Below are 12,205 nucleotides of genomic sequence, written 5' to 3'. Positions count from 1 at the left end.
GCAATCAACGGGCTTTAGCGACAGATGCCCTTTCACACACGTACACAGACATCAAGACAGCTGTTGGAGTGTACATTGATAGCTGTTAACGTGGTAACTCTCTCTGCACTGTACACTTGTGTGTCATTAAAACTTAAAGATGGGCGTTTAAATGACATTTTTAACATTCGCGACTATTTATCAGCCAAAAGGGAGTTTGTGGTGTGGCAGGGGTGTATGCATGTGTGTGTTGGTGTTTGTGGGCGTGTAGCATCAGGACTTTGAGTCTGTCCACACATTATTTATCTGGGTAGATACGTCTGTTTAATCAAGACTAATTGTGGTTAAGGATGTTTGTGTGTTTTTTGTGTGTGTTAGTGTCCAGTTAGTTAACATTGACGTGTGCTTCGTGGTTGTGTGTGTGTGTGTGTGTGTGTGTGTGTGTGTGTGTGTGTGTGTGTGTGTGCGTGTGTGCGTGTGTGCGTGTGTGGGTGTGTGGGGCAGAGGGGGGCGTTTAGGATAAGAGTTTCGAGGCAATGCTGTGACACCATCTGGGCAGAGGCACATAAAGCTGTCGCCACCCACCATACACCAGATGTTTCTCATGCACTCACATACACACACACACACACACACACACACACACACACACACACACACACACACAGGCGGATATCATGCTATGGTTCTCTGGGAAAAATCCTAAGGTAGATCACACACAATTAGCTACACATTGATATAAATATATACTGTCCACATCCAATTTTTATTCATAACTCTTGGAATTGGTTCTTAATCAAATCCAGAAATTCCATGTTTAGGCATGTCGCTATGAAACACATAGCAGTTGCTGTGTGTGTGTTTTGCTGCTTCAGTTATCACAGTAGTAAAGACAAGAGTCCCAAACTGGCGGTTAAAACATGGTCTCATTTACAGCAGCAGTCCCTTAACACTCCTAAAAATAATGCACATGTGAGTATGTGGAAGGGCATCTGTATGTACAACCCGTCTCCCAGAATGCTTCAGTGACGGCCTGACGTTTACAACTATACACCAGTGATAGTCCATGCATTTGGTATATATAACGCGTGCTTACACTGGCATTACAATTCCCATGTAGTACAAAAGGGTCACAAGCTGCACCCTTTTGTACAACAGTCCGTCAGAATTACTTTTGCTACATGCAGTCTTTAAATGTGTGTTCTGCTTGGTGAGAAGTGTAAAGTATAATTTGAATCGCTTATATTAATATTGCAACTTCATTGCATTGACATACTGTATAGTAAAATTAAAGTCAAGCACTCAATAATTCAAATCAGAAAAAGTCTGCAAAGTCTTTGTTGTATTGGATTTTCTTTTTGATAATCTACAGTTGTTTTTTTTCTTTTGTTTTTTTAAATTTTCTTTTAACCAATGGATAACTTTTTTCACAAATGTATTAGCTCTTTCAGTTAGAACGTGCAATAAGTTGAAAACTTAATTATTTGCCTACTGAAATTAGATCCTACTATGTGTACACTTACAGTATTAATCACTTGTAGTCGTTGCAGTGCTGGTTAATGATTCATAAATCAATTTATTGACAATCTTGCTGACATATTTGTTGATTAAATGATTTTCTTGCACTCTGCCTTATTTTGTTGTTCTCTCACATTTGCTCCTCTTCTTCTGTCATTCCTACCTTACTTACTCTACAATAGACTCCGACCTCGAGCCCTTCACCACCTATGAGTACAGAGTGAGGGGCTGGAACAGCTTTGGACGAGGCTCCAGTAACGTTATAACAGTGACCACCAGTGAAGACAAACCGTGGGGAGTGGCACCGCCCCGCTGGAGTCGCTTCGGGGAACGAGATGACATCATCCAGTTGCTATGGCAAGCACCGGTCAGGCCTAATGGTGTGTATGCGTGTGTGCATGTATCACGAAAAATCACCCTTTCTGTAGATGTGGTTTAGTTGAATTACCGTCAGGAGAGGGGTGTTCACGATTACTGTGGATTTGGGCTTGAAAATCAACAGGACGCTTCACTTCTTTTGAATATTGAGAAATTTCTGACATTGATTGAAAAGTAACTTCTCCATTTTACCAGGGGATATCACCCACTATGTTATACTGCGGGATGGACGAGAGCGCTACCGTGGTGATGAAAAGAGTTTCACTGATGTGGGTGGGATCAGGCCTTTCCAGGAATACAATTACCAGCTGAGGGTCTGTAACCGGGCTGGTTGTACCGACAGTACAAAGGTAAGACTACATGTGTGTCATTGCTACTACAGTTCTGCTGTGTTAGACTAATGTCTTATGTCACATTATCAGCTCATTAGCAGTTTCTGTGGCAAACCTTATGCTTACCTCTCACACATTGAATACAGAGTCCACATCAGTATTAAAGTCTTTAGCAGTATGAAGTTCAAGGGGTGCTGGGAGTTTGGAGCATTCAAAGCAAATACGCAGAACTGGCCCGGCCTGCCTTTTTGTAAAGCTTGGAATATCAGCAGGAGCTTCTAAGATAACCAATAAGTGACTCATAAGCAAGACTTATATTGTAGTTATTGTGTACATAGTTAGCAATTGCACAGTTGGAAAGAGATAGCTGTTCTATTGATTTATACTTGATGCTATTTGATTGTCTCCGTCCTGCCAGCAGCCCTCCATGTGTCTCTCTTCACACACCAACACACACACATACACTTTCCAAAACCTTACTCGATCGTAGCACCCCATTTCATAAAGACATTATTCCCCTGTATGATTATCTAATAGCTCCTCTAAAGATGGACTGAGCGTCGCTGAACTAAGTACCACTTTACTCCGTAGTTCAGTTCACTCCTTTAATTTAAGTTGAATAATTAAAGGAGTGTACGTGTGCGAGAGAAAGAGCGCACAAAGAGAGTATTGCTTTTTGGGTGTGTTATCCTTTTTCATTCTCCTTTGGTATTCAATATATTTACGATAATAATCAATAGTGTGCAGGAGCTTGTGTTCCTACATACCTGCAGTACTCCTTACCTGTCTCAATACAGGTGTGCAATAATCACTTTTTCTGCCTTGACATGCAGCCCCCTGCTTCACATTTGGTAAACTTACAAGAGCAACCTTGCAGCATTGCCCTTCTGCAGTTGGTCACTCATGATCCATTGTTTATCCAGTGGCCTTTAATTGTCCTTTCATCCTCTCGTTAAAGCTTCCTCGGGTGTGGTTTTCTACACGTTGTTTACATCATAATCCAGCTGCACAGTTGTTCTGCAAGTGATATTTTACAAATTGTAAACTTATGTCTGACCTTTGTTGTTGAGAAATTACAGTGTGGGATGTTGTTCCATGTCGGAACAAGTTTTTATTTAGCCCCGTTTCCGCTCTCTCCCTGTATGCGAGGCTCTGGATTTGCTGAGCCTCCCTGATGTTTGCGATAGCGTCCATAATAGCTTCACAGAGAACTCCCCCCTGCTATCTCTCTGGCTGTAGCAGCGCTGATATCACCACAACAATTAATTTTTCCGGCTTAGGGGTGATGAAAGCTCACGTTGAAAACTGGCTTTCTGGCTTTTTTTAAAGCTAATTTAACATGTCATCATTTTCATGAGAACATTCTTATGTAAAAACGAAGCTAGTAGATTTGTCACTGGAGGATGGATGGGCGAGAGAGAATGAGATGGAGGTAGAGTTGGTTGAACGGGTTGTGAAGGGTTGATAGAAAACTAGAAGATGGACAGAATAATGTGTATAATAAAGGATTGTTAGATAGAATGATGACATAGGAATAATTTGATGTCGGACTGTGGTGAAGAGAAAGGAGTGGTAAATAATCGGTGAGATTAAGACAGAGAAAGAAGAGTACAAGAGCATTCTTGTAGGCTTTCCTAATATGTAAATCGTCATTATGTTATTGTTTTAGGCATTCAGTATTTACATTTGTGTTAATATATACAGTATATATGCTGATTTGTGAATATTATTGGATTCCTCACCTTATTAAAAGATCCTAATGTCATCCTAGCCATGTTTCTGTCCACATTACACTATGTTCTGTATTTGCGCAACATTTAAATGTAGTTTGATCTGATATTTTTCATTTGAGCTACTTTGTGAAATTATCCACATTTTCCAACTTTAGTTTGGGCAATTATTTTTCCCTGGGGGCCGCATGAGGTACAGAAAATATTGTGGAGGGCCGGACCAATAGCCTGAAATCATTTATGTACTCTCCGCGACGGAGTTTGACAGGACTTCCCAGCATGCAGTTCCGTGGTATAATTTTATAAATGTGAAACCATGACTTAAGTTCCTATCCCTGACATCTAAGTACCTCCACTCAGTGGGTCTAAGGCTATGGCTGAGAAAAGTAAATGTTACCGCCTGTTAAAATGTATGGCAATGTGCTGCCGTTTCGACAGTATGTACACCAGGCCCACCCATAGTGCCAGGTCAATTAAAAACAATTCCACACAAAAAACGGGCCGTATACGGCCCGTACTTTGCCCACCCCTGAGCGAGGGTAATGTCTGCTGGCACATCTTGTTTGCTAAAAAAGGAAAAATTTGAATTTATGAACCAAAGCAATGAACTAAAATCAGGTTAAAGCTGTTCAGAGTAGAATTGGTTGTTGATTCTTAGTTGTGTTGGCAGGAATACTAATGTATTCCTGTTGTCAGTTTTTAGTCAGATTTTAGTTTTATTTGTGTCAATTTAAAAAACCCAAAAGCCTACAAAAGCTAAAAGACATCAGGATAAAACTGACTCGAATATTAAGTTAATTACTTTGTGGTGTAACGTGTAAGATCTGGCCCAGAATTTAATAACATTTTTATTTGAAGTTTTGCTCTCAGTAGATGTTTGTGTCAGTATACAAGCCTGAACTGTACAGTTAACATTTTCCATGAATCTAAGCCAATAAAACAGGATGCAAATGATGCACCAACTTAACCTCTCGTAGCACAAACAGTTCTCTATGGAAGCAGGCTCATTGGTCATCCTGGCTGAAAACTTGTTTCTGATTAGCTGAGAATTACATGACGAGAAGAATATGCACAAACCCTAAAGCCATGCGCATGCACAGCACAAACTCAATCTTTGTCTTTTACGCTTTCTTCGTCTAGCTTCCTCTCTCACACACACACTTACACACATTCACACAAACAAGCACACACACTCCCAGCAGAGGGTGGAAAAGGAGTGAGTTGAATTAGTTTGTACACCAGTGAAAATTGGCCAAACAGTCCCAATTATGGGATAACTTGGGCTAACCTAATACACCACTGCAATTACCTGGCATCAGCCCCCTCACATATCCTCACACACACACAGGCACGGACAAACAAACACAGGCACACACAAACGCACACCTGCTGTGACAACAGAAGGTGCTGATCTAATACAGTTGGTCACTTAGAGAGAGAGGAAGAGTGATTGGTCCTCCTCTGTCTTTGAGTCCTTTTGTCCTGTTCTCGCTGCTATTTGTCTTCTGTCATCCTCTTGATCCAAACGCCGCTCTCTTCAGTTTCTCCTAACTGTAGGATTTTTCGTCTCTTCACCTCTCTCATCCTCACTCCTTTTCCCTGTCCAAGCACCAGTTTCTCTTTTACAACAACTGTCATCTAGTGTCCAACAGACACACAATCCCATTGTCTTGTGTCCCTCCCAAGTTTCCTTTCTTTTGTATACAGAAAGAAGGGTTGACTGAAGAGTGTCCTTGTCAAATATCCTTTCATGTATGTATGCAGCTTTTTATGTCAGTAAAATATAAGCATCTCTATTCTACTTAATATCTGAGCTATTAATGATTATGAGCCATGTTTATAAATCTACCCTATCAATAAACTAAATGATGCACGAATCAAAAAGGTGTAAATTGAGCCAGGTTATCACTAGTGATTTAGCTTTACCTCAAAGGAAACCTTGATTACCCAGGTGCTTCTGGCTCATTAGCTCCCACATGTATCTGGATTTATCTGGATGCATATGCTGCTCAACTCTGGATACTCATTTCTGATCGTCAGTGTTTATTTCCTCATCAAAGTAAAGTTAAGTAAACTTCATGTTTAGTGCATTTTGGGTATACTTCCATAGTGGTTTTATTTTCTTTATAGTTGAGCACCATCTTTACTGCACAGTGAAGAACTCACTGATACAATACTTTCTCTGTGACATCCTTATCTTCTTCTCTCTGCTTCTTCCCCTTTTCTGTTTCCTCTTTCCCCCCTTTTTGTATTTGCGTGCATACCTGCATGTACCTGTGTGTGTGTGTGTGTGTGTGTTTATATGTCTGCACATGTGTGTTTGTGTGTGTCTCCTTAGTTGTAGTAGCAGTCTTCTAATTGCATAGCACTGTGTGGGACAGGTGGGGGAAGTGCTAGTGACAGTCTATTAAGGCAGGATATCCCTGTTGCCATTAGCAGCAGATTGCCATGTGATTCGGTGGTCTCTACATTGACCCAGCATTCACAGGGGCCCACAGATACTACACAAATAATTTACAATAAGACAGTCACTCAAAACATTATAATAAAAATCCGGGAATTTTTATTTTTATTATGTATTTTATTTCTTTTTTGCATTGCAGGTTGCTACTAGTTGCTGCCACTAGTTGATACTAGTCTCTAGTATTATCTCACTGGTTCACTGCTTATATATATATATATATATATATATATATATATATATATATATATATATATATATATATATATATATATATATATTGTACAGTAAAGCATGGACTTTGCATCCAGAAAGTTTTTACAAACATTAACACTATTTACAGGGTTCTTTCCTCGAGGTCAGTGGATACTAGGAGTAAAATATACTATTGTGTATGGATACTATAGTCTGCAGATCGTCATATGCTAGAGTATAGGTGAAGTACAATGACTATGTGCAATAAATATAATCAACGGCCCCGACTGGGGCTAGATACAGCAGAGCATGTTATTTTTTCCCATGATGCAAGTGGGTGACAGTTTGTGTTTTGGTTTTATGTTTTCCCTGTTTTAGGCGTATTTGGCAGAAGGTTATGACATAAAAATGTGTCGCTGTCAACGTTTTACCTTTCTGTTTTATTTTTCGGGAAATGAATTAAATTACCAGCAAAGTCTTTCTATGTCGTCAAGGTTTTTACTACTTTAGAAATAGAAGCCCTGAATTTGGATGCAGTTTTTTATTGTGTTGTGATCGTGTTAATTACATTCATAAATGGTCACAGCAGAAATCCATCTGTTAGCCACACCTTTTACATTCTGTAAAATATCAGAAATGTGTTATATTTTATAGCTTTATTTTTTGTGTGAATGTCCATGCGTGTATTTAGGTGGTGGCAGTGACAGTCCAGGGAGTCCCAGAGGGCGTGCAGCCTCCAGTGGTTACAGCTTTGAGCCCGTTCTCCCTCCATGTGAGCTGGTCTGAACCGACGCGTCCCAATGGAAACATACAACAGTACTACCTGAACCAGACTGGTGTAGGAACCGTATTTACACACATCGATGGGCTCAGAAATTATACTGTGACTGGTAAGATTATCGGAGATTATCGGAGATTAGGCCTCACTTTTCCTCTCTTCCTCAACGTCTCTCATTTTACTTCCTCACCTCTCCTGTTTTCTCACTCCTTTCTCATTCCTGACCTCACACTCCAGATATTCTTTTCTGCGCTCCTTGCCTTTGTCATCTCTGTCTGTGTCCTTGCTCCGCTTTCTCTTCTTTGGTCCTCCCCCTCTTATTTTTGTTCTTTTTTCTCATGTAAATATTTATGTATGCTAGTTTCTGGCCATCGAAGGACTGGATTTACACCTGATTCCCACCACACTCTATCTTGTCTAGTGTCTTACACAGACACAAACACAGTTGCATGAACACACCCCACAAGCATAAGCAGACTCAAACATAGTAGTCAGGCACACAAGCTCAGGCTCACATAAAACATAAATCAGTACAAAACTGCACAAGAAAAGTTGTTGAGACCCAGTGCTCTAAAAAACACTGAAAATAAATGATGTAAGTTTGTTTTTATATTTTAGATCAACACACAAACCTGGGGGCATCACAACTGTCTGAATTTGTGGGTTTTATCAACCATGAGGAGGAGCTGTGTTGCTGGCCTGCTGCCATCAGTCACTACACACACACACACACACACACACACACACACACACACACACACACACACACACTTATACATGCAGACACAAAAGCCTGCATGCAAAGCAAATGTGTGTTGTCTTTTATCAAAATATTTTGGAGACACAAAAGACATACCTGCCACCCCTGGAATTGTAATAATTAAACTAACTTCAAATGTAAACGTTTAGAGTGTTTGAAATCTGATTTGGTTTAAATATATTATATGTTTACGTGTAAGAGTCGAGTGACTGAATTTCAGTGGCATTTTCCCTTCACAGCTCTGCTCACTGCTCTGTCTTGGACTCAGACCAGTCATCGGCTTTGTTAGTAGCCAATAGACTATTCCCATGGTGCCTGTGGTTGGCTTGTATGGTCAGGAGTTGTGTGCGCACAAGCATGTGTGTTTGTATGTGGGGGCATGAGGCAAAGCAAACAATGCCAAATAGAGATGGTAATGTGCTGTAATACTGTACCAGCCGTGTGCGCCAGTGTAAGCAACCAGCATGTGCGTGTGAAATTCCCCTGTCCCCCAGTGAGACACTGGAAAACCCTGCGTATTCAGCCAAAACCACTACTGGGAGAGTTTTCGCTCCCTCTTTATCTTTCGTTCTCTCTCTCTCTCGCTCTCTCTTTCCCTCTCTCTCTCTCTCTCTCTCTCTCTCTCTCTCTTTCCCCCACTCGTGTCTTTCTACATTGCAACTGTCCTTCTAACAACATATGTATTCGTTAGTAATAGGTTCCTGTAATGTAATGCTGTGAAATGTTGTGTTTTAAAACAACAGAAGGTCAGAAATGGATCAACAGTGTATTGCCACTAGATTGAAATAAGCCTAGAGTGGTCCCAAACCAGTTCTGCATACACCTTCTTATCTGCTCTTGATTCAGTAGAATACATATACATAAATAATATTTAAGTTTCATTCTTTAAGAATTGAACATTCGTGCCATTGTGTTTTCAGTCAAAATAATTTAGTGTGTCTTGTCATGTGTCTTTACAGTGTTCAATTTATCAGGAGAAACTGACGTTAAATCAAAGGGCCAACAAATTGAAAAACATACAATAAGAAGTAAAACAGAGAGGTAGCGGGGTGAGCAAGGGAGTGAAAGGTGCACAAAATGACACTCTTTGAAAGGGAGTGAAGGAGAAAATGGGACAAATGAAAAGATGGATGGATGTAAATGTTTTCAGTGAAATATGAACAGAAATAATTGCTGTGCTACTCCCTGATCCTTAATGTTTAATGCGCCGTCATTCATCCTCTCACCGCTATCAAAGACAGATGCTCAAAGACCTCACTCCCTCACTCAAACCACAGAAACTGGAGAAATGTGTTTTTTTTTACTGACAGAAATGTCAATTTTAAATTGAATCACTCTTGAAGTGATCTGATAAATATCTCATAGAGTATTTTTTATAAAAATCCATTTGGTCCCAAAGGCATTAATTTTAGAAAAGTTTATATAAATTAACTGTTGTAATGATAATCAATATACAAGTAATACTATTGATTTATATTATAAATAAATACAGAATACATGGTGCTTTATGGTGCCAAATACAAAAAATAAAAATGTTCCCAAAAAATATATATTTTAGGCATTTTTTGTTTCTTTACATCCAGAAAAAAAGTTAATCTCAGAAGCAATGCCCCAAAACCTCTCTAACACAGCCTGTGATCAAATATATGTTGTAGTAGAAAAGAAGAGCTTCTATAAGAGCTGTAATCAATGTTGATGTTTCAAATAGTGTTGCCTTTAACTGGTTTGTATAATAAGAAGGAAAAGTAAGCAGCTGCCTCTATAAAAAATATACAAACAAATTGTGGCCTGTACTGTTTCCTGTTTATCAATGTTTTGCCTAAGGATAAGCAAGAAATACACTCTTATTAATGCCATTTTTAGCAGTTCTGAAAAGGGACACTTCATAGAAAGAATTAAGCACAACTGTACAAAGACACCCCATGTGAATCGATATTAAGTATTGCTATCATTAGCTCACAATGAATTATTGCCTGCAATTATATAGATTATGGCATTAATCATGTGTTTAATTGGTCGTTTGTAGGCTCATTATTAATTCAGAACAGCAGGGAATAGAGTATGTTCTTTTATTTATTAATGGGTTTCCCCCTACCTCTGATTGGCCCGTGCTATAGGTACAGGAATGTAGGCAACCTTTTTGTTCATGTATCAATCCCGAATCAGTTTTTCGTAAGAAGCGTGAACGTAACAATATGAGGAATGAGTCTTTCATCTAACTCGTTGACGAATACAGCCTTTAACTTCATGACTTGTGCTTCTAACTTGGTGGAACTTAATGGGGCAGTATACAGGAAGAAGGATGTTCTCTGAGATAGATGTTTCACTTCGATGAGGGTTAATACAGTTCACATTTACTTTAAGATAAGTTATATATACAGCTCTATCTATTGGTTAAAAACAGGAAATGTGAGCGACGTCAACTTCCCGGCCTTGTTATCCATACTGAGATTTGGGAATGTGTGTGTGCAAGTTAAGTCTGTACGTGTATTTGTCTAGTTGTGCACATGCACTAGTGTGTGCATAAGTGTTGTGTATATTTTGTATATTTGTACTGCATTATTAGTTTTACCTGCATATATATAGGTTAGCTTGCTTACAGGACGTGTGGGTGGGTGGGTGGGTGTGTGTGTGTGTGTGTGTGTGTGTGTGTGTGTGTGTGTGTGTGTGTGTGTGTATGTGCGCGCGCGCGCACGTGCGTGCGTGCGTGTGTGCGTGTGTGCGTGTATGAACCTGATCTCATTGTTCCATCCCAGACAATCTCTGCATTAGGGAGCCACAGACAGGAAGTCAAACTCTTAATTATTTAGGAGAGGTGTTATCAAAGCTCTCCTCTTCCCCTCCTCCTCCCCCACCTTCTCCCTCCCTCTCTCTCTCTCTCTCTCTCTCTCGCTCTCTCTCTCTCTTTCTCTCTCTCTCTCTCTCTCTCTCTTTCTCTCTCTTACTTTCTCTCTTTCTCTCTCTCTGTTATTTATTTATTTAATTGTTTTGCTTGTTCTTGATGAATAATCAGTTTTTTCTGTTATGTACTAAAGCAAATTTATCTTTTCTTTCTATTTGTTTCTTTCTTTCTATTTTACATTTCGGCCTTTCGCGTCTTTCTCAGCTGTCACATCTCAACTTTTGCCCTCATACTTTCCAACCTGGTTTTCCCACCTTCTTTTTGTCTTCTCTAACAATTCACCGTCTCTCTCTCTCTCTCTCTCTCTCTCTCTCTCTCTCTCTCTCTCTCTCTCTCTCTCTCTCTCCCCTGTCTAGGTGGTGTATCAGGTTACTGGCATGGTACTGCGGCCAATCATCCTATCATATTCTCTAATGCAAACAGGGAATGACAACCTGTCGATAAAAAGCAGTTTTAAATCAGTTATTTTTACTGCAACACACACACACACACAGTCTCACAATCCTGTCTCTTGTTCGTTCTCTTTCACACAAGCACTGGCTCTTTTTAATTGAACGTAAGCTTCAACTTTACTCTGTCTTACTACCAAAGTCTCTCTCTCTCTCTCTCTCTCTCTCTCTCTCTCTCTCTCTCTCTCTCTCTCTCTCTCTCTCTCTCTCTCTCTCTCTCTCCCTCTGTCTTGCACAAACACACACACACACACCTATTTCCACTATGTCCTGCTCTCGCTATGACAGTACCAGCCTTGTCTTACTCTGAGTTAGTGAGCCACTGGCTGCTCGCATCAAAACACCCTCCACCCGTTTTTCAATTCCTGGTGATCACTGTAAAAAATATTAAAGCTTCCTCTGTCTTTTCCGTAATCAAGCACATAAGCACATGTGTGTATGCACTGGTAAGCACACATACAGTGCAGGTAAACACATATACACACGCGCACATCTCTCTCTTTCTGTTGCACACACGCACACACACACCATGGTAGACATGGTGTAATTTCTTCAGCAGACCAACACTGCCCTCTTTAGGCTGACTGAAGAAAAGTAATTTGAAACACACCAAGAAACATCAAAGGTGTTTGTGTGTTTTAGCGTCTATCTGCACATGCACGTCGAAGGAGTAGTATAATTGTGTTTGTTTTGGTTACATATTTGAAACATCATGAGACAGAC

At 40.0% G+C, this 12,205-nt stretch overlaps 1 protein-coding gene across 1 annotated transcript in view; it reads left to right on the top strand.

Moving 5' to 3' along the window:
• Positions 1-12,205, top strand: part of ush2a (Usher syndrome 2A (autosomal recessive, mild)) — a 196,158-nt gene that overhangs the window by 142,594 nt on the left and 41,359 nt on the right. Inside the window, exons 65-67 of the mRNA XM_068575666.1 lie at positions 1,680-1,877; positions 2,071-2,225; positions 7,285-7,483. Of these exons, the coding sequence (XP_068431767.1) occupies positions 1,680-1,877; positions 2,071-2,225; positions 7,285-7,483 (552 nt within the window). The remainder of the gene's footprint in view (positions 1-1,679; positions 1,878-2,070; positions 2,226-7,284; positions 7,484-12,205) is intronic.

The sequence above is a fragment of the Clinocottus analis genome, unplaced genomic scaffold, assembly GCF_023055335.1.
Source record: "Clinocottus analis isolate CAN_PGR_092001 unplaced genomic scaffold, fCliAna1.0.p SCAF_1, whole genome shotgun sequence".
NCBI lineage: Eukaryota > Metazoa > Chordata > Actinopteri > Perciformes > Cottidae > Clinocottus > Clinocottus analis.
Note: the sequence above shows the minus strand (reverse complement) of the source record. Positions and strands in the feature narration are given on the sequence as shown.